Here is a 26,332-nt window from a genome sequence, read left to right on the forward strand (position 1 = left end):
GGGAAAAAACAAATTATAATTTGTTTCGCTTGCCCCAACAGGTTTATGATTATTAGTCCACAAAGGAGGGGGTAGACCTGAGAACCGGAGCTGCGAAGGCTTACATCGAGGCGGTTCAGCTCCTTGTGGGCTGCATCACTCGGGCCAAGTTCTTCCTCCCACTCTCCCAATCCCTTTTTATTTTGGGAGTTTCATTTGAGATTCCATTAATTTCTTTCAAAGTCATATCAGGTTTCTTTTCCTCAGACCAACTCCAGAATTAATTAATAATTTTTTTCTTTTCTTTTTCTTTTTTTTAAGTTTTATTTCAGATATGTTACAGTGTAAACTGTAAAAAACAGACGTCAGGAGATTTTCTCCCCTCAGTCGCCCTTCAAAACAATGGATCCCTTTAATCGGCACTAAACTAATTAGTCAAGTTCCAAAATTCAATGCTATATAATTTAAGTTTAAAATGTTTTCCGTTTCTCTTTCTTGTAGGAACAAGAGACGTCTACCGACACCTGGTTTAATTTAATTTTTAAGTCACGTTTTTTATATAGAGCAATAGGTGTTAGGAGATGACATCTTCAGACACCTGGTTTAATCTTGTTTAAGCTATGGAGTAAGGTAAAGTAAAGTACGTTTAAAGTTTTTTTTTTATAACAGGTGAGAAGAGATGACATGTACGGATAGTTTAGCCACAACCTCTTGGTTACATAGCTAAACAGGTTGACTGAGGCCTCTTCATTATCTCTTACTATCATACTCTACCTTTCTTTAACTTCCCCTATCACTACCTGCTGACCCTCAGCACTCTTTATACTCCAAAGGCCGATGACGAAAGACATGAACTCCCATTCTACCTACTCACTGATGAGACCCCGATGAGGGTGGAAACCGGTGCGGGTTCGGATCTGGCTTTGAGAGGCTCTGCTTGAAGGTAGGTTTTTGCCTGTCTCTGAGTGGGGCCACCGCTGAGATTATGGCTCTGCTTGGTGGTGAGGTGAGCCTGCAACTGGGTAGAGCCAATGCTGAGGGGTTCTTCTCGGTGACGGAGTGAGCCTGTCATTGAGTTGAACAACGCTGAGTTTGGCGATCTTTCGGGATCGTCTTATTTTTAGAGCCCGCTTCACCTATACATAAGGTTGAAACCGGTCTGGGTTTCAACGTTATGTAAGAGAAGTGACCTTCTCTCATAATGTAGAACAGTAATACAGCTCCTAGGAGCTAAGTTCACATTATGGGTAAATACTAAGAATAGTGATCGGAGCTTGCTCCATCCTTACTATGAGTTGCCTCGGTTTGTACTACCAAATGGGTCAGGTGCTGCACTATCAAGGTATTTGCTTACGCTTGGAATCGCCGAACTTTATACAGTTTCTGTATTCGGCATGAAACTCGTTGAGTTTCTTATTCGGCTAAGAAACAATATGGGATGTAATATCCCTTAACTTAAATAAAAATCGCTATAATCATATATTCATAATTGCCGGGTAGGGGCGGCGCAAACTCCCATGCAATGTCACTAATTCCTTTGCATTCACGTAAGGTGAATGCCTTGTACTGGTTTACAGTTTATATTGGACCATTCTGCTTTGAGGACATTCGCCAGTAGGGGTTCTGTAACCTGTTCAGTTACTGCTGAGAGGTATCATGATATGATAAACAATTTTGTTATGCCGCAGCTACTGCAGCGCCTTCGCATGGATTCAGTCATTTTCGTACAGGATGAGGCCCTCCAGACATCGTTCGATCCGAACAGAAGGTTCTTCGAGAACATTTCACGGAAGTCACAGAAATCCTCCGTGAGTTTCTCACAGCATGGCCGACTCGTTTTCCTGTCTGATTCCCTGCGATTTCAGGCTCTGGGGATTTCTCAAGATATCATGGTTTATTGGGATCATTCTGATAACTTGCTAGTGCTGAAAAGCAGCATAACACAGCATGCGCGCAGCATCAGTTCCAACCAGGTGCGTTGTGCCATTGTATACACTGTGCAAAGGGTATAGTTTGTGGCATACCGGGGAGGGCAGCACACTGAACTGTACAGGCGGTGAATGCCTAATGTAAGTGAATAAAAATGTGTTCTTTATGTTTGTGTCGCTTTTCTCCTTACATACACAGAAATTTATTACATTCAGTACATCATACAGCTGCCCTGTTGGTGAATTGTGGAGCTACTTTTTTTTTCTTCTGAGATATCGCTTTTGCATGACGCAAAACTCTCCGCAATGCAGGCTTTTAAAGTTTTACTTTGATAGTAATATCACAAGCAAAACTTGTGATATTACTATTCTTGTAGATATTCTTGAGATGATAATGAATGATAATAATGTTGATTGTGATGATAATAATTTCTCTGACAATGGCGAACTTGTTCCTGACAGACTGTCTTAGGACCACAATTACGCCTCTTAGATAAGCAATGTGGGTTATTTTTCCACTGGTTACTCACCCGAGATATCTCACCTTTTGAAAGTCAGCTCTGTTGTTTTCAAAATCGCGTCTCTAGTCTGACGTGTACCCACAATAAGCCCGTTATTGAACCCCGAAAAATCCTTTGGTTTTTCCCATTATAATCAACACTGAAGACGATTACTAAACAGCATCATTGTTAAATAGTTGCCTAGAACAAGTGGTGAAGCACGTGACCAAGAGTATTTGGTCACGTACGTCATCTGCATAAAGGTTCCTACACATTCAGTGGCCGGTACACTAGTGTGATTAATCCTTAACCCAACAGTGTGGGACACTATCGGATTAAGGATTAACCACCCTATTCCATTGGATTTGGTTTCGAACGTCTGCACAGTAAAATGCGGGTCTAAGCGTTAGATTAAATCATGAAGGACGAATGGTCTACTGAATAAACTCAAAATAGTTCTCTTTTCATTTTTAAAAGCCCATAGTTAAAATTTAACGTGCTAACAGTTTTTGATTTTATCGCAAATTAAATTCTTTAATTAATTATAACTGTAGGTTGATGTGCAATTGAACAATAAAACACAACTATAAAACATTCAGTATATTTTTAACATACCTCCTACAAACAGCTCCGCAGTGGCTTGAACTGTATCAACATCGTTGGACACAAAACACTGATACATTCCTGCATCCTCTCGTTGTACTGGAGAAAACTGCACAAGGTCTCTACCCAACAGAGATATCCTACTGTTCGGTAGAAGTTGTGCAGCATTCTTCATCCAACCCACCGCATGCACAGGATGACCTGTAATTGTACACGTGAAAGTGGCTTTTTTCCCAACGTCCACTCTTTGGGAAACTGGTTCTAATTTCACTCGGAGAGGCTCTGAAAAGAAAATATATGTTTGTTAAATTCATGGAAAAATGAGCTGAGCATGTATTTACATAAGCTAAAACAGTCTACTTTAAGATTATGAGAATTTGAATGTTTCATTCAATGCTTCTTTTTATGTCAATCTCTCGCAAATTTGGACAATTACAGTTGACCAACAGGTTGGACATCAGTGGGGGTGGGGGAACATGCGAGTTAAGACAGAAGGAACCTGAAATTGGTATTCTTTATGTAAAAAATAATTGTTAGTTCTTGGTTGGGGAGGAAGTGATAAGAAAAGATGTTGCAGAAAGTAGAAGTGGATGGAATGAATGCAGATGGAAATAGGTTGGTTTAATTTATTTCTATTTGGATTATGAATGGATATTGAGAAGTTTATCGGAATTGTACGGAGTCTGAATGCTAATTCAGAAACTGAACATCTGTAAGAAAGTGAATAGTGTGACGCTGTAAGAAAGAGATTTTCGATTAATCATACACCCGCTTCTGAACATCATCAACAACTTTAAGCATATATTTTTAAATGTTTGTTTGATGCAATACCCCCAAATGTAAGAGAACAGTAATTTGAGATTATACTCTGAGTAAATGCAAAAAAGCAGGTGGCTTAAGAGAAAGAAATCTGATCTTACCTGGCGATCTGGTGGTATCGAAGTAAAGGAAATTGAATTGAGCTTTTTTTTTTTATAAATGAAAAAAAATCAGGAAAGTATTCTGTATATATAAACCAAAATTATGGTAAAGATAATTCGATCATATTCTTAGTCTGAAATCATGGACTACGTTCACTTTTGAAATTCCATTAGTACCTCAATAGCCAACATAATAAAATAACTTTCGAGTTAGAATCTATTGGTTCACTTGATTTCTGGTTCTTCGACTAAGAAGTCTGTTAAATTAAAAGTCTCTATATTTCGAAACATACATATTGACAGATATCCGTGCTGTCTCTTACCATCATTACCGACTTCAAAAACTGGGTATTATTTCCACAGTGGGAGCAAGAGCTCACTGTCTCATTACTGACGGGATGAGCTAGCTAAGGAACTCCAATTTCTAAAAACAGCCTTCTACAAAATGACTTATTTAAGCGCATTGCCTCAAGATAAGTTTTATTACACTTTCATATATTAGTTCTTTTTCCATAAAACTCGCAAAAACCCTTAGAGAATAGAAAAATCAAAACAGACTTCACTCCGTTTATCAGGATAGTCACATGTGCATCATACTATGGATAGGCAGAAAAATATATTGATCACCGCACTGAAGAACAAATCGAAAATAATGAATACCAAACAACTGAGGCCTTAGCACTGTCATCACACTTACAAGATGCCCTGGAAGTGAGACATCAAATGGTATAGGATGAATCCCAACTCTTACACCGTGGTTATAACATAACCGAGAGAAGAATTTGGGCAGAGAAATGGCATTGGATCCCAAAACACCTAATTATAACCGTAGTATCAATACTTGTTTGAATATATCCTAGACATAGTCAACAATACAAGATGCGTTACTAGAATTATTCATCAGATTCTTATGTAACAATATAATATATGTTATCATTATTGACCTTTTACTGTTTCCCTGTCCATTAGTTTTCACTTTACACCTGAAGAAGTCCTAAGTAATTAGGATGAAATGTCATGTTTTTGATTAAAGTAGGTGTTAATATCTTATTCGGGTTTATCCTTATGAACTAATTTTTATCAAACCATGAACCACCAAAATCTCCATATCACAACACTAGTAATATATCACAGTAATCACAGCAAAAAGTTAAAACTGTGAGTGTGGTATGTAGATGGTATCAGAAATATGATTTGCATAAAGCGTATCGAATAACGATATTTTTCGGTCATCAGATTCTAAGAAAAAATTCAAAGCGCTCTCTACAAACGGGATTTTCTATAATGACGCTTTGGGGGAGAGAATATACATAGTAGTGAATTGGGCATAACAATAATTATTACATTATATTAATAATAATATTCCACCTTATTTATCGTATCTATATCGTATTTATAGTACCGTGTTATGTGTAGATATATATTTCAAACTATCATGACATTAAATTTTTATTTTCTTGAGAGTTCTATTTTGGAAGGTTTATTTCTCTTGTTATTTTAACTACATCCAAACGATTCTAAGGAATGTTGCCCCACAGAATATAGATAAATATTGGCAATTTTTCAGAGGGAATCGTCTGCAGTTTAAACTTCCAAGCATATTCAAGGATGTTCGCCAGGAATCCATTTTGTTCACATAGGCTTATAAATTGAAGAAGATGAACTGAAAACCATCAACTTATTTATAATCTCTTTTTAAGTAACTAGTTTTGTAGAAACTATTCAGAATTATTTGCTGTCAGGATCAGACTGCGGTTTTAAAAATAAATTATTTTTATTATAAAATTATGAATATTAAAAATAGATAATCTTTATTCGTGAAATAGTAGCTTTTAGCCACAGCATATTATATCAAAGCGGCATGAAAATTCTACTGATTTTGTATTGATTACTTATTTGATAACATTTTATTTAATAAATTAAATATTATACTACATTTTTAAATATAATAATAATATTAAACTAAGTTGAGCTTTGTTTCGGTTAATTTTTAAAATAAAAGCTAATATTTGAAAAAGTAAAAATTATAAATTTGAAAAAAATCAATTTTTGATTAATATTTTTAAAGTAAATTTAGGAAATAGAAAATTAATCAAAGATTTTGTATAAATTTCATTAAAAATGAAAAATAACCAAAAGAATAAAAATGAATTTAATAAACCCATACGAAATCATTCTAAAACTTTTTTTATGAAACTGTTTGTTTTCTATAATTATATTTGTGTATAATTTCAGTATTCTGTGATTGCACATTTGATATCAACAGATGTTGCTATTAATATCTGCTACTTCATTCTCTGCAATTTTCATGACTTTATGTTTTTCTTCTTATCTTTGCATCTTATTTTTTTCCTAGTCAAACAATGGATAATCAATCCATCAACAGAAGCTATAAGCAAATATTCTACTTTTCCTTCGTTTTACAGGAAAAAAAAGAACATTTTAGAACATAAAAAAGTCCATTTAAACTCTGATCACATTTTTTCTTTGGTGTTACATAAACAAAGAGAACATTATTGAAGCTTGTATGATCAACACCGGACATCCTCTGTTTATATAATAGCGCTCTCTTAATGAGAAGATTAATCCAGCATTTCATAATACTTAGAGTGGGAAATAAATAGGTCAACTATGGACTGTTATATTACTTGGCCATAAAATAAAACTGCATCAGAGTTCGCACCGGATTATTATCACAATATTAACACTTGTTTAGATACTATATAATTTTTAATCTCAGTTGATCCTTTTACATTGCAGGAGACATATCGTATTAGCACATACTATATTTACGTATTGCTTCCTCCCTTCCATATGATAAAGTGATACTCATTTGGCTGGAAAGACGTCAGTACTGAGTTAATCTTCCCTCTAGGATGAAAAAAAAAAAAAAAACTCAAGTGAAAACAAGCTAGCCGTCCTTATACGAGGTTTGTAGGTTTCTTACTAGGCAAAAAATTAGATTTTTATCCAAAGATAGTAAAAAAAAAATATTGCCAGAGATACACGCAATTTTTACACACAGAAATATATTCAATGGATTTAATGAAATGATTCCGTACTTTCCCTTATGGGCCTTGGGCCATTTAAGCGTAAATGTTGATTAATTATATATTTAAATAATCAATTTCAGAAGTCCTAGCTAGTAATTTTTTTTTAAAAAAAGTGTAAATTAAAGGTCCCAAACTTGTTGAAGAATTTGGAACTAGAGAGGCAGAAGTCATAGTTTTACCTTTATTAAAGTCTTTTTTTCTCTATAAACTTCAATCTCTTAATCTAATAACCAATTAGGATTTTGTCACTCATATCACATATGTAAAAAATCTTAGGTGAAATACACCTGTATGAAATCTCAACAGATGCATGATCCGAGAAAAAAAAAAACTTTTAATGATCGTTCCACACCCTCAGGCACGCCTGCTAAACTACAACTAGTATATATATCACGCATGCATTAATGATAATAAGTTGTGATTAAATAATTTCTTTCTCTTAGCAAAAACATTAATGAATGAAATCCCAGTTTAAACATCAAAAGACCTTGCACTTAAATAAATAAACAAAACCAGAAAACAAACTTCATTTAAAGACAGAACAATTCTCAGTTCTCATTTTAATCATAACACAATAACTCATGCAAGAACAAACGTCAAGTAACATTCGTTTAAAAAATTTTATTTTTTTACCCGATACCAGCAACTTTATCTCCATCCTCTCTTCTCCGATGGAGTTATTGACTACACAGAGGTATACTCCGCTGTCTTGTATTACAGTCTGATCGATAACGAGTAGTCCGTCATTGTTCACCATTCTTTTTCCATGCTGAAGTGGGAGTATCCTTTCTCCATCTTTCTTAAACCAGCGGTATCTGGGAACGGGATATCCCTGTCCAATGCAAGGAAGATAAACTCTCTCTCCTTCCTTACATCGAAGTACGAGATTTAGTTCCGTTATAATTGGAGGCACTGGAGTGTGGGGTTCTGGAAGCAAACGAAGAGAAAATAAAATATTTGCAACTATTTACCATAATTAAATGACTTCTGTCGTACACTGAAATTTGATCATTTTACATTCAAATAAGTTTTATAATTTCAAGAGAAATATAAATCTGCTGTCTCTTGTGTACTTTGTTTTTTATTATTTTACGTCATGTAATTACTTTAAGTCATAAAGAAATGTAAGGGTTTTCGTTAATTTTTTTCTATCAGTTTTAAGAATCTTTTTTATGATATTCATATTTATCATCTTCAGCGAAATAATATGCTAATATAAACACAGATTCTGTTTAAATATGTTTTTTGTTTTAAAAAAAAAACATATTTCATATCTTGGATAAACTAATTAGAAGTCATTTAAAAAGTTTTAAAAATCAAAATTTTGTCTGAGTTAAACTAACTCGAAATAATTACAAAAACTATTTAAAAAACATATTTTTTTTTGTGCATAAAACTACTTAATTTAACAGGCGTGTCTGTCAAAATATTCTTAGAACTGTACTGTGATATTAAGAAGTTTCTGCCTAGAAACCTTCTCAATGAAACATAACTTCTGGGTGGATCATGTATATGTTATCTGCCATTCGATAATATATATATATATATATATATGTGTGAAGACTCGACAGTCAGGGTAGCCCCTAAGTTTTAAAACGTGACATAAAAAGGCATATATATATATATATATATATATGTGTGTGTGTGTGTGTGTGTGTGTGTGTGTGTGTGTGGAGAGAGAGAGAGAGAAAGCAAACAAAGAACTTCAACTGGAAAACGCAAAGGACATCATTACCAAATTCCATTTCGAATATTCTCATCGAACTTTGTAATTTCTTCAAATGACAAAAGAGAGTCTACGTTTCTCCCCTTGTTCCAAAAGTTAAACATTCTTCAGAAAAGAATGAGATTTTATAGCTACAGAAAGCAGTTAAAGAAAATGAACTGAATTTCATTCCGAGAAAACTCGGTGGATTGCGTGAACTGGTATCAAGATCACTTGCACACGTGTGTATACGCTCGAGGGATCTACGGCAAATATGGGAAAGGTTGGAATGTCAATCCCTCCCGTTTGATTTTATCGTCCGTACATAGACTTCTGTGCATATTATTTTAACCATCATCAATATTTTATTAGCTATTCAAAGCGAAGACATTTAAACTAAGCTGAAATTGCATGTTTAAAGAGAAAAAGTTAGTAGGAGTTCTTTCTTATAATAACGCTAAAAGAAAAGAAAATATTGACGAACGCTGGTTATCTCTGACTTTAAATTATTCTTCACGGAGATCTGAAATACATGGATTAGGATTCACACGAAACTGTATTGGACCACAGGTTATTTTTTATATATAATTTTTTTAATCCCAAATGAATACTGCTTTCTTTGTTAGAAAATAACATCAATTACTTTAAAAAGTGGATATTCAGAAAAAAAGTGAAAAAAAAAGGACGATGTGAAATATACAGGTAAATAGAATTAATAAGTTTCTATGAGAGAAAATAACTGTTTGTTAGGTATAGGAAAAAAAAACGACTTTGAAAAAATTTAATAGAAAATAATAAAACTTCGGAATTGGTTAAACTCACCTCTGACAATAAGTTTCCCTGCAGTTGAACTTAACTTGCTTTCTCCATTTAAACTATTGTGAATTTGGCACTGGTAACCCACAAATGCATCAGGCGGACTAGCATTTCGAATAAGAATCTCTCCGGAAGGAAGGACGGTATATTTTTCACCTAAAAACCACAATGGTAAAATATCGCTTTAGTTTACAAGAAAAACACGAAACAGTACCTATTTTTTTCTTGATAAATGCAAAAGTTTGATTTATTTCCACTCTTAAATTAATACATTGCTGTTCTTTGTGGTTTACAAAGAAATGAAACATTATTTCCTTGGGAACGAAAAAGAATTACGGAGAAGCTTGTGCGGTTCAATCAACGAAATATTGCTTTCTTGGGATAAATTAGATTTAATTTTCCCTTACAGCTGTTGCCTGTGGAGGAAAAGCCTTTATGTGCAGGGAGAATATTTTGTGTTTCTTAATATTTTATCTTTAGTAAAGTCAGGAAGATGTTAAAGTAATCTTCAAATGCAAAATCTTCTTTATATGTTAGGAAAGTAAACACAAATGTACAAAAAGAAAATGGGAGGCACCATTTGCTTATAACCTCCATCAAGGCAATTGTTTAGAACAAACTGGTTTTATTCTCAATAATTTTGCAGTACGCATTTTTATATCCTGCTTTTGGACCACTGAATTTTATTTATTGTTGGACAAAAAATATAAGTATTCTTCTTTGTATTTCTCCAAGTTGAGTTCTATCACAAAATTTTCTTCTTATCTGAACCATAAAGGATGTAGATGTGAAACACACACACACACACACACACACACACACACACACACACACACACACACACACACACACACACACAGAGTACGTTTTTATGATTTTTGACCTCCTTCCTTCACACGCCTTATTTAAGAAACACATTAAGACGTTAAACCTGTAATCGAAATAAGTTATTAAAATGAGCTGATTCTTCATTTATAGAAAAAAAGTTTCCTCTATAAAAGCATGTTTCCATAATTCAAAATCCAGGCAAGTCAGGATAGAAGCTACGCCCAACTATATGAATTTAGCCAAGACCTAACCATCTTTCCCGTTTAGTATAAATGTAAAGATTGCATAATTAGAAAGAAAAAAATGTAGTGAAACCTATGTAAAATTTAAAGCTATCTGGAATTTGAGCATAGAATAAACGCACTCGCATGCTTAAAGTTCAAGGTGAAAAAAAAATTCACAAGGATATGCGAACATATAAATAAAACACATTTAGAGTTTAAGCAGACAATCTTTGTTTAGAAGAAGCTATTTAACTGCAGGTATAATTTTTATTAATACTGCCCTCGTAAATACCGAGATTTTGGAAAGAACATTGTGCCAAATGTTTCTTTATAGTATTCAACCATTTTCTGTGCTTTAATTTTACAATTTCGTGGTAAAGATTTAGAAACATAAATTATCGGAATAAATCTATGTTGTTAGTAAAGCTTAGAAGTTCTACAAAATTAATTAATAGAACATAGTCTGCATAATAATAATAATATGGATCTCCATTACAATCTCAGATAGCTATTCATAATTCTTTTCGATTGAATCTAATATAATCTAATTTCATTATAATTATATTAATTTAAATTTTATTTTCTGTAGTATTTAATGAGCTTAATTTAAGTGTAATTAGTTTAATTAATTTCAATATAAAGTAATTGATTAAAAATTAAGTGGATATTGAATACCACATTATTTCTTAGCCGAATAAGAAACTCAAAGACAGGAAATCTAATCTAAGTTTCATGCCGAATATAGAAAAATATATAAAGATCGGCGAGTTCAAGCGCAAGCCAACGCCTGGTAGTGCAATGCTAGGGCGACTCGTAGTAAAGGTGGAGTAAGTTCCGATCACTCTCCTTAATATTTTCCCATAATGTAAAACACAGCTCCCAGGAGATGTATCAGTGTTCTACATTATGAGAGAAGGTCACTACCCAGACCGGTTTCGACCTTTTTTGAGGTCTCATCAGTGAGTAGGTAGACCTAGATGTAATACTAAGGTTTCAATGGTCAGAACTTATGGGCTAAGATTAGGCTAAGATAGTTGGCTAAGAAATAATGTGGTATTCAATATCCACTTAATTTTGAATAATTTTACTTCGCCGAAGTGAAGCCTGTTGGCTCTTATTTCAGTAATAAAGTAAGTGATTTTAAATAGTTAATTTCAAAGGAAAGAAATCAGTGCAAGCGATTAGATTGATCGATTCTATATTTATATTTTACTAGGGGTACTCCCCCCCCCTGGCGCACAACCCTCCCCGGAGTTCCGGGCTAATAAATCGATTCTCCTTTAATTCTGATGACTCGAAACATGAGACAACAATGTGTTTGTCTCATGAAGGCAAACACATTGTTGGACGTTTCAAAACAATGAAGAGACAATAAACGTGACATAAAAACGTTTCAAATTTAGGCTTATCTTTATATATATATAGAATAGATAAATTGAAAATCAACCTTGCGTGATTTTATCTTTGTGTCTATTAAAGTCCAAGAATCTTTGTTTTAGAAGAATATTGAATTGTGATTGTGCAACCGATCATAAAATTTTCTGGTCAGAAGAACACTTAGATCCTTAAAAGACCTTATTCTCAGTCAAATCGCTTCTTTATAATGAAGCGAACATGCCCATACAGTCGTATCCGATATTTTTCCTTATGTGATTTGCATGCCATTAAAATGCTTTAGTACGAAAAAGAAAAATACATATCGTGATGGTGAATGGGAGTAAATTTTAATTTAGATTTCGATTGATTTCAAAATTTTCATCAATTTGAAATACCTTCCCTTTCAAAAAAAAAAAAAAAAAAAGAAGAATGCTTTTGAGTCATATAAATATTAAAAAAGAGAAAAGAGAATCAGATTCTTGTTAAAGACGTAAATAAGATCTTAAGCATATCAGACATTGTTATTGTTTATTACTATACTCCAAAGAAATTAAGCGATGAAGTAGAATTTCTTATGTCTAGTAATTTCGTATATGCTGTAGTCATTCTTCTTTTTCATAGGGAGAAAAGAATTATATTTTCTGGTAGAAAATTATCAGGCTCTTTCGAATCAGACCAGCATCTTCATCAGATTTGAAACCACTTATTTCCATCCAATGGACTTGCAGTATATATGCATTTTTCTTTGTGTGCTGTGCTAATTGGTTAAACGCAAGAGTTAGAAACAACTTTCATATACAAGTATCAAAACATGTTTTCTTATTTCTTGCATATGTATGAAATAAGTAAACGGTAATAATAATACTCCTGTGGAGAACGATACTGCTAAATGAATCCAAAAGATACCAATTGGCTATTGGAAATTTATATCTGAAATATAAAGAATAACAGAAATACACATGAAACTTTAAATAAGCTGATATAATCCAAGAGAATCACAATAAGGTGTGTTTCCTGTGTAATCTGATCCTAGTTCAGATTTCCTCCTAGAGATGCATCACTGCTTCCATACTAACGCATTTGTATACTTAGCTGTAATCTTCGTAAGCCTGGAGTAGAAACACACAACTGACGATCGTAGCTTATAGACCACGCGAAATCTCCAAATGTAACTATCTATATATATTCGATTTATAACTAAATGGGATTATTATGAAACTTTGTACTAATCCGGTTTATCATTTCAATGAATAACAGTACGACAATGCATTCATTATGACGGCAATTGCACGCTTTCCAATTTACATTTCGGTAAAATACTGCGTCAATATAATGTCGTTTGCTTAATTCAGGAGTTTAAACATTGTCTGAATTAAATGAATACCGAGCCGATCAACTTAGAACGAAGATTCTAAAACCAGCAAAATATGTCCAATGAGATAGATATATAATGCAACAATAATCAATCTTAGACATTAAATATATTTCAGATAAAAACATACTTTTAAATATGAAATTATTATGACAAATTTTAAAGTGGAACTAAAAAGAGTAAAATCAAATAACTGAAATTGTCTAAAAAGATTGAAGAATTTATGAGAATGGAAAAATTGCTTGTACATTTAAAAGAAGTATATCATCATATTTGTAAGTTTTATATTCCTAATTAAATAATTGAAGTACTTAAGAAAATAAGAAACGGCTTAATTGTATTAGGCAATAAAAGAGAAACCTGCCAATACGGCATCTTTGCTTATTGGAACCAACACTTGCTTTCAGTTATATAATATTTTATAACTTAATATTAAAAACAGTAATTGTAGGCAGTAGTAAGCATAAAAGTTGATTGCCCTATTTTATTGTACGTTAGCACAGTGAAAGAGCTAAAATTTAGATAATACAGAAACCCTGCTTCAAGAACAAACCAAGATACCTCAAGGCTGCGATAAGCCCTGAAGCGTTTAGCAAGTGCCAGTTGATCACGATCGACTAGATTGTTATCATTATTTCAAAGTAAAAGAGTTTGTTGGACTTGCAACAACGTTGACTTGTTGCAAGTCCTACAAACTCAGTTCAGAATGTGGTTCCTATGCATGCAATACTTCTCCTTATGTATGTTCCAGTCACTACACAAAGGAAATCAAAATTTCCGACTTCTACATTATTATTATTATTATTATTATTATTATTATTATTATTATTATTGAGTGACATCTCTGAGGAGGCAAAGAGCTCAAGAACGGTACTTCATATCATACAATTCCCGCTCCGTCTACATGATTTAATCCTTATCAACATACTACGCCATCCATCCATCCATCCATCCATCCATCCAGTCAATGATAGTGACAACGTTGTATTCATGTTATATCCATCCTTGACCCTCTCATCTACAAGACTGCACATGCCACTCAATTTTCAGTGGGATCTTCCATATAAATGGAAGTGTGCCAAACCAGATTCCGACATACAGTGGAGACTATGGCATAACATCTTGCCAACTCCTTCTAAGCTCTACAAATTTCAGCTAAGAGAAACGGATCTGTGTCTATTCTGTGACGTTTCAGGTACCTTGGAACACACATATCTAACCTGTCCAGCAAGCAAAGTGATAAACACCTATGCCCTGAATACTGCCTCTAGCACCTGTAACTACGCACACATCCAAGATGACTACTGAAATTTAGTCCACAGAGAATTTAGTCCACAAAGAACATGCAATTTCCTCTTCATCTGCGCTAAGGCCGTCATCTACAGCTTCTACCTAAAACAGACAAGAAATAACAGCACCCATCCATCACTGAAACTGCACAACCCCTCATGGATATCCTCCTAAAAAAAGCAGGCTTTCACTGGAACTTGAGTACTTCAAAGAAACAAGAACTGTCGCGAAATTCATAGAGGAGTGGAATCCAACTGGTACCCTCTTCTGGATTGACGATGACAATACGCTTCGTCTGAAAGATAACTCAGACTGAAACTGAACTGTAAATTTTGAATTCATTTATTGCATTCTCTATTGTATACCCGAAAGGAAAATGTTTCTTTCTCGGTAATATATATACTTATATACTTATAATATGTAAATAGTCCTTGTTACATATCTAATGTATATTTTAAAAAGTTAAAAAAAATACATTCAATGATAGTATTTTTGTTCTTAATTACGCGTGTTTTCTGGCCGAATTACCTGTATGCGGGATGAAAAACATAAGTTTCCCGGAGAAAAATTTTGCTGCATCCTCATGAGATCAGTTGATAAAGCTATATAAAGATTTATCTCATTTAGGTCTTTCTAAATAGAAAAGTCTAAGAAAGTGATGCTTTGTTATTCCAAATTCTTTATTAATTCTTCGTTATTCTTTGAAGACAGCTCTGTGTCTTACTTTTATGTACATACGTGCATGCAACAAACGGAAACAGTCCTTTTTCAAACTGCAAAGACGATTGTTGTTTCAAAAATTGCCAGAAATAGTTTTATTTGGAAATCATATCTAACACGTGACGGGCGTTCTGTCTAAATTTTACCCCATTCCATGATAATCAAAGTGTCTGTCATGTATTAGAGCAGGAGTCGGCAACTTTTTCAGACTCGCGGCCACATTCAATTTTTATTGTTAATAATCGGGCCGCAAGCGTTTAATTAATAGAAAATAGTGAGGGGGGGAAAATACTCAATGTATCCATTTTTATTTATATCAATCTTAAAAAAAACACAGAAATATTTAAAGTACGAGATATGAAACAAGCAGGAAAATGAAATTCCATGAAAAATTATTTTCACGTAAAAACAAAATAATATAGTTTTATGCATCCCAATATGTATGTCTCTCTGCTTAATGTGACTTTTGTGATTGTTTTCCCTTAGCCAAATTATCTAGATCCACTTTACAACCTGAGGTGCAAATTCGAATTGAAGCATGCAAATGTTCATCAGTTAGTCGAAAAGAAAATTTATTTTTCCTAAAACCCATGGCGGAAAATGCTTATTCAAATGCATGTGCTTCCAAATGCGACTATCATCTTATTTGAGAATCTGATTAATCCTTCAATTTTTTTGGTAAGCATCGATAAATGTTTTGGATATTTTCTAACGAAAATGCGTTCTTTAATATTTCATTGTGTTGCAATTCCAAAACTTCCATCAGTAGTCGGTTTGGTAGGTCATCAATGTCGACATTACAAGGGTTCATTATCCACAAACTTTATTGAAAATTCCGTTTTGTAAATCTTCAATAATACCAACAAAAGTTTCCTTTTGTGTTTGCCATCCAACTGTAGATGCCGATTTGCAACATATATGATCATGTAGATTTTCTTCCATCATATATTTGTTCAACAGACGTAGTTTGCCTTCAAAAGCTTTTATGTCAGAAAACAGTTCTGATAGTAATTTTCCTTGGCTCTGCAGGTTCAAATTAAGTTCATTAAGGTAGTTGTAATGTCTACCATAAATGCAAGAAACATAATCCATTTTTATCCGACAGTCGTGACACAGTATTTTCGTGTTCCGTCATGAAAATATCTATTTCTTCACGTAAATTAAAACATATTTTTAGCACAGCACCTCTACTTAACCATTTAGCACTTGACTAGTAGATAACGTCCTCTTGAAATGACCATAACGTCTTTTCCTGATAATAAAATTTTACGGGCCATATGCCATGTAAGTATGGTCAACCATTTATTGGATCGCCAAAAGTGCACGTTTGGGCCGCATGCGGCCCGCTGGACGACGGTTGCCGACCCCTGTATTAGAGCAATCGAGTACTTCTGATGACACCTGTACTGCATTCATGTGAATAATGCAGTAATAGGTTACATGATCTATAAAAATTTCATATTAATTTTTAATCTGCTAGCTCAATACTTCCTCCTAAGGATTCAGTTAATTATCGCAGTTTTCCATATCATAGATCAGCAATCCATGTATAATAAGACGTACTGACGTACTGGCGAAAAATATTGATTTACTCGGTTGATATACATTTTTTCAAAAACATTGAATGACTAGAAACCGAGAAAAATGAAAACAAAGTTTAACAGCACAACTAGTTTCAGCTTGTATCAGCCTTCTTGAGGTGCACATTAAAAAATAAATAACTAGTAAAACATAGAGGAAATAATTGTAAACATCACGGAAAGTTAGTGTATATATATATTCATCGTTGAAAAGTTGAAGTCTACGCATTCAAACTGTTCTCTCGTTGACTTCGTTGTTGGGCGTATGCATGCGTATAGCATCTCGCGAACGCCAGTATTTGATCGTAGCACAATGACACTCTGAAAGGTTGTAACTCAGGTTGTTGTTGAGATGTAGGGGGTTGAGAATGATTTCTTTTATTATATATCTTTTTTTTTCAGTCATTTTTACTCGGTTGGAATTTTATTCAAAAAACTTTAATAACTGTTACCGAGATATAAAAAGATGACATGGTATATTTAAAAATATACTGTAGTTAACAAGTTTCGTTGAATAGATCAACATCTTTAGGTATCACAATCAAAGAAATATATAAAGAATTACAGAGACTTAAAATTGTAATAACAGAACCAGCACAAAAAAAAGACAGTAGCGTGTTTGAAAACAAAAAGCGAGCTTGAGTTCCAAACAAACGTATACTACGCGCTGTCGCGAGTGCGCCAATACTGAACAGAGGCAACGTGTGCGGCAGAGAGATTGAAACTTAGGCTGTTGTTGATATGAGAAGAATCTAGAGAAATTTCTCTAGAATCGACAATCTTTCTTTCGAGCTCATCTGTGTGCTATGATGAGCACACAGACAGTCTAAATATACCATGTCATCTTTTTATCTCTCGATAACAGTCATTAAAGTTTTTTGAATATATATATATATATATATATATATATGAAAGAATGGTCATTGAGTCAGTTAACATACATATATGATGAAGGCTGTTACAGGCCGAAATTAGTAGTGTTTTTATATTAAAACCTTTTTACTTAAATCTCGGTTCTAGTCATTCAATTCTTCATAAATATATACGAGGGTGGTCGGAAACGTTCTCGACCTCGACCATAGGTAGTAACACTATCGGCAAGAAATGTATTTCTACGTTGCTATATCTGTCATAAGCATCCATGTGAAATTTCAAGTCATTCTATCAAGTGGTTTGTTTTATACAGCTGTCTGAAGCAAAAGTGTTGTCTGTATCCCTCGAAAAATAAATGGATAAAATTGAGTTTCGTGAGGTTATGAAATTCTTTGTAAAAGAGGGTTAAACGGCAAAAAAAATTCATTGGAAGTTCATAAAAATTCATCGGCACTCTTCGTCTTCTTTTTCGACAGTTAAAAAATGGGCTGCCAAGTTTAAACGTGGCAGTACCAGCCTTGAAGATGATCCACGTGAAGGTTGTCCAAAAAGTGTAACAACACCAGAAATCATTGATCAAGTACACGATATGGTGTTGGATGGCCGACGTGTCAAAGTGCGTGAAATTTATGAGATTATAGGCATTTCAAAAGAACGTGTAGGATATATTTTGCATGAAGAATTGCAAATGAAAAAGCTTTGCGCAAGATGGGTGCCGCATTTGCTCACAGCAGATCAAAAACGCACTAGCATGAAAATCTCTGAATATTACTTGGTGCGTTTTAACAAGAATGAAACTGAATTTGTGCGTCGATTTATTACCATGGATTCGCCATTACACACCACAATCCAAACAGCAGTCAAAATAGTGGACAGAAGCCGGTTGTTCCGAAGAAGACAAAGTCGATTCCATCAGCAGGAAAGGTCATGGCATTTCAAGAGAATATTATTCCGATCTTTTATTATTATTCCCACAAAGGTGTTTTGGTAATGGGAAAATTAAGGGATCTGCACTATGAATTGTTGGAACATCCCCCTTTATTCCTCAAATTTGGCTCCCTCTGACTTCTATCTCTTCCCAAAACTAAAATTCTTCCTCGCTGGTTAGCGTTTTTCTTCAAATCAAGAAGATTTCAGCTGTAGAGGGTTATTTTGCAGATCTTACTGAGAACCAATACAGGGACGGGAAAATGGCGGCAGAGCATCGCTGGAATAAATGTATTGGTCTTAAGGAAGATTATGTTGAAAAATTCAAATAATTTTGAAATTATAAATTCGTTTTTTCGTTGTTAGGCTGAGAAATTTTCAGACCACATTCTTGTGTATATATATATATATATATATATACACGAAGGTAGTCTGAATATATATATATAGCAAATGTTTTATTTTAACGCGTGTTATATATTTCAAAAAGTACATGAAAGTATGAAGTGCTTTACAAATTCTTGATTTCCTAATTCTTACTAGATGTTTTCTATGAGATTCAGATCGGGTCTAATTTTATGCTGTCCGCTTTTCGTCGGAAATACTGTTGCTATATTTCCTAAATGTAACAGAATGCGCTATCATATTATTATATCATGTCAACCGATAGAAACGACTCGTACCAATATCGGTAAAGGTCGTTTGTATCGGTTCCTCATACAACAGAGAAACAAAACATTCAGTTCGTTTTCGAAATTTTACTTCTTCTTTTCATCAGTTTATGATGGGACAGATTATTTTTCTTGGGGATATAGTTTCACGATCTCTTTTATTTATTTTAATGAATCAACCATAATTCATCTAGATTTATCTAATTGTGCTATAATTATCGAATATAGTATAGCAGCTTATGATGATAATTTTTCTTTAAAAGTTAATTCTAATCCTTCTCTATTTAGAATATACCCAGCAGTAAATAAGATTACGACGCTCTCTCTCTCTCTCTCTCTCTCTCTCTCTCTCTCTCTCTCTCTCTCTATTCAACTGGTTGTGATTATGCCCAAGAGATGATTTTCTTCTCTACATCCCACAATTTTCCATCCGCAAGTTCGATAATTCCTGATGCAGTCCGGTTGTAATGCTGCTAAAGGATCGAATACAACGTAATTTAAGATAATGAGTTACAGAAAATATTAATAATCGATTTCAAAGCCTATGCGTTAGAATAATTATTTCTAAATTCCCTTTTGAATCTTGAAATAATAACTAACAATATTATTTTAATTTAATTTTTGAATACAAGTTTTTCGACATGCACGCATGTCTCCTAGTTTTTGCAAGTGATGTTGTTATTATTTATGAAATTATTATTCATTATTCTACCTAAATAATAAATGCCGGTTCGATGCACGTCACATAAAATTGAAGTAGATCCAAAACGCTTATTAATCTAAGAAATCTTAATGCAAACTTTCGGTTATATCAGAAGCAACGAACATTGTTAAACTGGTTTCAGCAATATTTTATGCTAATCTTTTACAAAACAAGGTTAATGGATCGTAATAATGTGTCCATTCCTTAGTAGCTGATACTTATAGAAAAGTGAGGCACGAGTATATCATATGAGATGAGGAGAAAGTACTTAAGGAGTACATACGTACATTCTCCTTTAATTGCGAGAAGATTTTCACAAGAGAGAGAGAGAGAGAGAGAGAGAGATAGCCAGAGAGCCAGGATGTGGACATTAACTGAGTCGTGTTTCATTTAACAGCAGGCTATTGGCATAATTGCTACCAATCAGGAACTGAAGAAATGCAGAAATTACTTCACGAAACATCATAAAATATTTTTTTTTTGCTCAAGGGCTTGTATTATTAACTTACTAGAGAACTCAACTTCCTTTGGTCATTAAAACTTTTTTTTAAATTTAGGTTTGTTTTCTCAAACACGATGGCACTTATTCTCTATTTTAATATACGCAAAAGAAGTCTTTCATTATTTGAAGTTAGGCGAAGTTTTGGTTCACGTTTGTTTTAAACATCAAGTATATTTTGTCCATAACCAAGGATTATGTTGCATGGCAACTGTTAGGTTACGTAATAGGACGAAGGCTTTCAATTTCCATAGTAGAAAAATGCAATTTGTTTCAGCAATTGTTTGAAACTTAAACAAACATGAAGTAACATTGAAGGAAATATAAAACGTTTCTATTTTTGAATGTTTTCATCTCTTTGAGTCTTTTTGTGTGCTGTAGAATTTTACCTCTTGAATTTTTTGGATAATATTGAGATTAATTGGATTACTCGGACTACATTCACTTCCTCTTTTTATAGTAATCTGGTGACACTTGACGACTGCAGTCATTAACAGATGTATTATTACAATAATCTAGTTATTTTTTTAAAAAATATTTTTAAATAACTAAGATCTAATTCATCCATTTCTTTAGTAATAAGAAAGAATAACAAGGTAGATTAAATTTAAAAAAATAGAAAAAGAAATTTAACCTTGCCACACCCGGACGTGCTTAAAGATTTGCGAACCTTATACACATCTCTAGTATATGATCAAAAAAAAAGGAAAAAAAAAGAAAAGAAATCTTCGTGTTAAGGCTTCTAACACATTTAAGCAGAGAAAAGCATTTGCAAGTTCTAGCAAAAATGCTGCATTTCGGAAATTAAGAGTATAAAAGGTATTTAAATATTTAGAGATTTCATATATTCCAAGTTTTATAACTTCATATTAATACAGTAAAAAAACGTAATAGACTCCAATCTATTACATCTTCATTAATTAATGAATAATTTCTAATTCAGAATATCAAGAAATGTCAGCTACGAAAATGATTTCCCATATCTGATTTTGCATATCACCAGTAAAGAAGTTACAGAAAAGCATGCAAACGCTCCTCAACACAGTCGCACTTTTAGATTTGTTTTCTTATTGAAGCAATGATAATGAAATATATATAATTAAATGTTGAAATGAATATTTATACCAAATAAACGTTATAAAATTAATTGGACAAACTATAAACTATACAGATACGACTAAATCAATTAATAAAGCAATCAATCGTGATTATAATTTTTTTATTAAATTGAGATCATTACAATCTGGAATTTCTTTAATTTTTCATAAGTAAAATAACGTTAGGTTTATGTATATAAATTGAGAAATAACAAACAAATTGCGTCATTATGACACTAAATTTTATAATGATTAATTTATGCTATATATTATTAATAATATATAATTAGTATTAATAATTTTCTGTTACATATGTTCTTTTTTTGTAATAACATAAAAACCAGCTTCAGCTGTTGTTTTTCTGGAGAATAACATATTTAGTCTTCTGGATAACTCTTGATATTATTTTATAATTTATAATGGACGGTTTTGAAACGCCATTCAAGGGAAGGTTGTTACCTTTCGTTAATATTCTGATGTACACTATCTACCAATAATTGTCCGGACACCCCTGTTATTTGAAATTATGGAACATTCCAGGTTTGTTAATAACATAAAAACGGTGTACAGATAATAGAAAGCAGTATTTCATCGTAGCATTTGAATACACGTGATGTGGAAACACGATGTGAACTCAGTGATTCCGAGAGAGGTGTGATCGTGGGCTGTCACATTGATGGCATATCCATACGCACCATTTACGCTCAACTCGGGCACCCAAAATCAACGGTTGGCGATGTGATCAACAAAAAGAGACGTTCTGACATCACCAGTGCAGGAAAACATCAAGGGCGCCACCGAAAATGACTGACGGGGTCAGGAGGGTGTTAAAACGGGTGGTACGCAAAAAACGGGTTATAATCGATACAATCAGCACAGATCAACCGACCGTGATGAATTCCAGAGCTCAGTTACACCATGCTGAGTACTAATATTGTGAAATGAACTCCATTACTGGGTGTCCACAGAAGAGCAGCGGCACACAAGCCGAGCCAATGGAAAATGATACTCTGCTAAAGCGATGAATCAAGGTTTACCTGTTTCCAGTTTGATGACAGGGTGTGGGTGTGGGGGTAGTCTGGTGAACGTCACCACAGTGTGTTGTATCCACAGTTAAGTTTGGTGGTGATGGTAGTGAAGTAATGGTGTGGGATATATTCAACTAGTTTGGAGTAGGACCAGTGGTCGTTGTCTGTGTTCTCAGGCAGCTCGGTTCCTTGATATTCTGGGTAATCAGGTGCTGCCTAAATTGTAGAGGTTTTATGGAACGGACCCACCTTACTATCAAGACAACAATGGTCCATGCTATAAAGCTGCAACTGTTATGGAATGGTATGAAGAGATGGGTGTTAAACGACTACCCTGGCCTGCACAGGGTCCTGACCTCAACCCCATCGAACACCTGTGGGACGAAATGAAGCGGCGATTGAGGTTCGGAGCAGGACGTCCTCGATTTGTCGCTGAACTCAGTGCTACTTTAATGGAGGAATGGAGAAAAATTCCACCTGATGTCTGCCGCATATTGGTAGAAAGCCTCCCTCAAAGGGTGCAGGAGGTGATCAAAGCAAAAGTGGACATATCGGGTATTAGGGTTCGAAAGCATCAGTTGTAAATTACTAAAGTGTCCGAACAATTATTGATAGATAGTGCACTGGAATACGTATATTTCTGCATGTTTCTTTTGAATTTCATTTGAAGCATGGTAGTGGTGAGTATCCTCCAGGAGATGAATTTCATCTACCAATTAAAGATATTCAGAAGTATTTATTTCACAGTGGGATTCTAACCCAAAACTTGTTGATTAAAGAATTGAGAAGCAATCTACTCGACCAGCAAGCTAGACCACACATCTAGAATCTAAAAGTTATATGTCCGTTTATTTATAGAATATCTTATGATTACTCAAAAGGATATAATTACTCTACTCTTATTGGCTATTTTCGAATCTCATAATTTGAGTATTATGAGTTCTCTACAGTACATTGGAAATCACCTGCTCTATTCAATGTCAGTTACACATAACGCGATTGCCTTTCATGGTTACTAATTATTTTTCAGTTGGATTACACATTCCTAGTTATTAACATAACATTTTCGAGTTCAGTGTAGGCTATAGAACTGGGAATTACTCCTCCATCAAATCACATTCAATAATGAACACAAAGATATTATCAGAAATAATTAAAAACTTGTTAACTTCAACTAAGATTATTTCCTTCTTAGATACGCGAACTCCCTTCATGAATCATCCGCTAATCCAATTAATACCGGAAAATGAATATCCTCAGATAATAATTTCTAATTATCTCGTCAGAGGATGACGACAGTTGAGCCAGCAATCTTTAAAGTTATTACATTATTCTCTTGTAGATTGACGCTCTAAGAGTTGATCCTACACCGTAATACTCCAGAGAACGAAATGACTTCACTGCTTCAACATAGTCTAATTACAACATCCATTATAATTAAACATATATATACACACACACAAAATGAATACAGAAACAGTTTGCTGTTTAATGCTGCAGAAGTTTGCTCTTCTAAAAATAGCATCCGATTCTTCCGAAAGAGTAGAATTATCCGTTATGAAGCAAAAGTATATGAAATCACCCTTCCTTTCAAAGGAGTCAGTGTGATAGAAAACAAATTACCTAACACATGTAATGTCAGTATGATTAATAGAATCTAAATGCATAGCGTGTGGAATCTGAACTTCCTTAGTTCATTCGGTATCGATGAAGTATCCTTTATTTGGAAGGATCTAGATTCGAATCGTGTGTAGGACGCCAAGAACGTTATCAGGCATTTTTTTTATCTTAAATGAGCCGATATTATACAGAGTACAGTGCTTTTCCCCGCGGAAACTCGAGTTTTTCATCCGCAAAACAGGCAAAACCGGCCACACAGCAGACGCACTTTATAGCCATAGTAGATAATGGTGAATACCTGTTTTATAAGAAGTTAAGTTACTTGGTAGCGACTGGTCATTGAGATTAATAAGAAAGGGACGTACGGAAGAAGAATGAGAAGTTGAAGTTTGCTGTCTGGATGGAGGTGGTTGCGATTATATAAAAATTGCATACGTTCTCTTGTTCTGAAGAAAAGAAAAGATCCCACTTTACGGTTGCACACACATATATATATATATAATTTTATGCCAATGTCCCTTGTAACAGAATCCACATGGGAATTAACTAGGTATCCAATAACATAATTTCCAGGTATCCAATAACACCCGTACACGAAACTTATCGCTCATAAACAACACAAAGTTCAATTTGAATAATACTGTGCTTGCTTTATAACTTTTCTTGTGTTGAACTATGTAGTTTGTTATTCTAGTAAAAAATGAAAAAAAAAGACTGGAAGGCATATTCTTATGTTATTTACCTTGAAATAATCTCTTGCATTTCCTTTTTCGATAGCCAAGACGAATTTAAATTTCTACTGCTAGTTTTAGAAAGAACAAGCTACTTCTTCTGCGTCAAGCGCTGTGAAGATGTCTGCAGAAATTTCATTCGATATCTGTTTAAACCGCGTCTATTTTTCGATATACATTTTCGCGAACACATTAACTTTGCAACATACTCAGTTACATGTTCATCGAGAGTAAATATTTGCAAAATGAACACTCTTCGAATGATCGATGACTCTCGTCTCGGCATTCAACATTTCTTTATAAATCATGCAAAGTTCACTAAGCATGGACCTTCTGTTGCCAACTACACTGGGCATTCCAGTCCAGCACCTTATTTTAATAACAAGATCAGAGAAATAGCAATCACCAGATCATGAATTAATCACTTAAACGAAATGGATTTAATCACACTACATCACTTTACTCTTCTTTCTTGACATGATGTAATTAATCATTGGACCCATTGCTGTCAAAGTCATCGCATTGTGCCATAAATTATAGAAAGAAAACATGGAGTTAATGAGACAAGTACTAGCTTGTAAAGTAAGTGAGTTTCCAGTCCATATTTCTCCTAAAGATCATTACATGAACTTAGCGACGTTTCTTAAGAACATGGCTAGGGTGTTGTTCTGAATGCTTACGAAATATGCCTGAAATAATGAAGGTTAAAAAAAGTTTACAATTTCTGTTTGAATGTGCTCAGAAAAAAAAAAATCACAAGGTGACTAACATTTAGTTAGTATCCACGATTCTAATATACGATTAACTCATAATAATCAAAATATATATTTATGATATCTTCTTCTTCTACGTTCTTAAAAATGCCCATAATCATCCAAGGTTCATTGGATTTCGTAAACATGATAAGGTCTTTAGCCCTATGGCCTATAAGTATGCTTTGTGTACATTGCGTGCGTTCTGCTAACCTGTTTGCGTAAATGTTTGATGAAAAACCTCCGTTTTCGGGAACAAAAAAAAAAAAAAAATTAACCAACTCCGTATGAAACCGGCGAACTTTACCACATTGAAAGCTCTGATAAAGGTTCGTGTGCTAAACGGGATGCGAACGCAAGTGTTTTCTACCTTCATAACCAACGGAGTTACGGAGGCTCCATATATTTATCATATACTGTAGTCAATGTACGCAATATGTGCTCATGATATGCTGTAGACAGAGTGCAATATATTTCGTCAAGAATTAGGTGTTCAGGATAATAGAACTCAAACAATAAATCGCAATTTCTGCTAT

At 33.9% G+C, this 26,332-nt stretch overlaps 1 protein-coding gene across 1 annotated transcript in view; it reads right to left on the reverse strand.

The window, feature by feature from the left end:
- LOC150097490 (cell adhesion molecule Dscam1-like) overlaps nt 1–26,332 on the reverse strand; it is a 231,674-nt gene that overhangs the window by 73,782 nt on the left and 131,560 nt on the right. The window contains exons 4-6 of the mRNA XM_090407226.1: nt 9,511–9,660; nt 7,617–7,910; nt 3,023–3,271 (exon numbers count right to left, since the gene is read on the reverse strand). Of these exons, the coding sequence (XP_090263352.1) occupies nt 3,023–3,271; nt 7,617–7,910; nt 9,511–9,660 (693 nt within the window). The remainder of the gene's footprint in view (nt 1–3,022; nt 3,272–7,616; nt 7,911–9,510; nt 9,661–26,332) is intronic.

This window comes from Typopeltis vanoorti, chromosome 17, assembly GCF_054136105.1.
Source record: "Typopeltis vanoorti isolate ZY-2024b chromosome 17, IOZ_Tvanoo_1.0, whole genome shotgun sequence".
Lineage (NCBI taxonomy): Eukaryota > Metazoa > Arthropoda > Arachnida > Uropygi > Thelyphonidae > Typopeltis > Typopeltis vanoorti.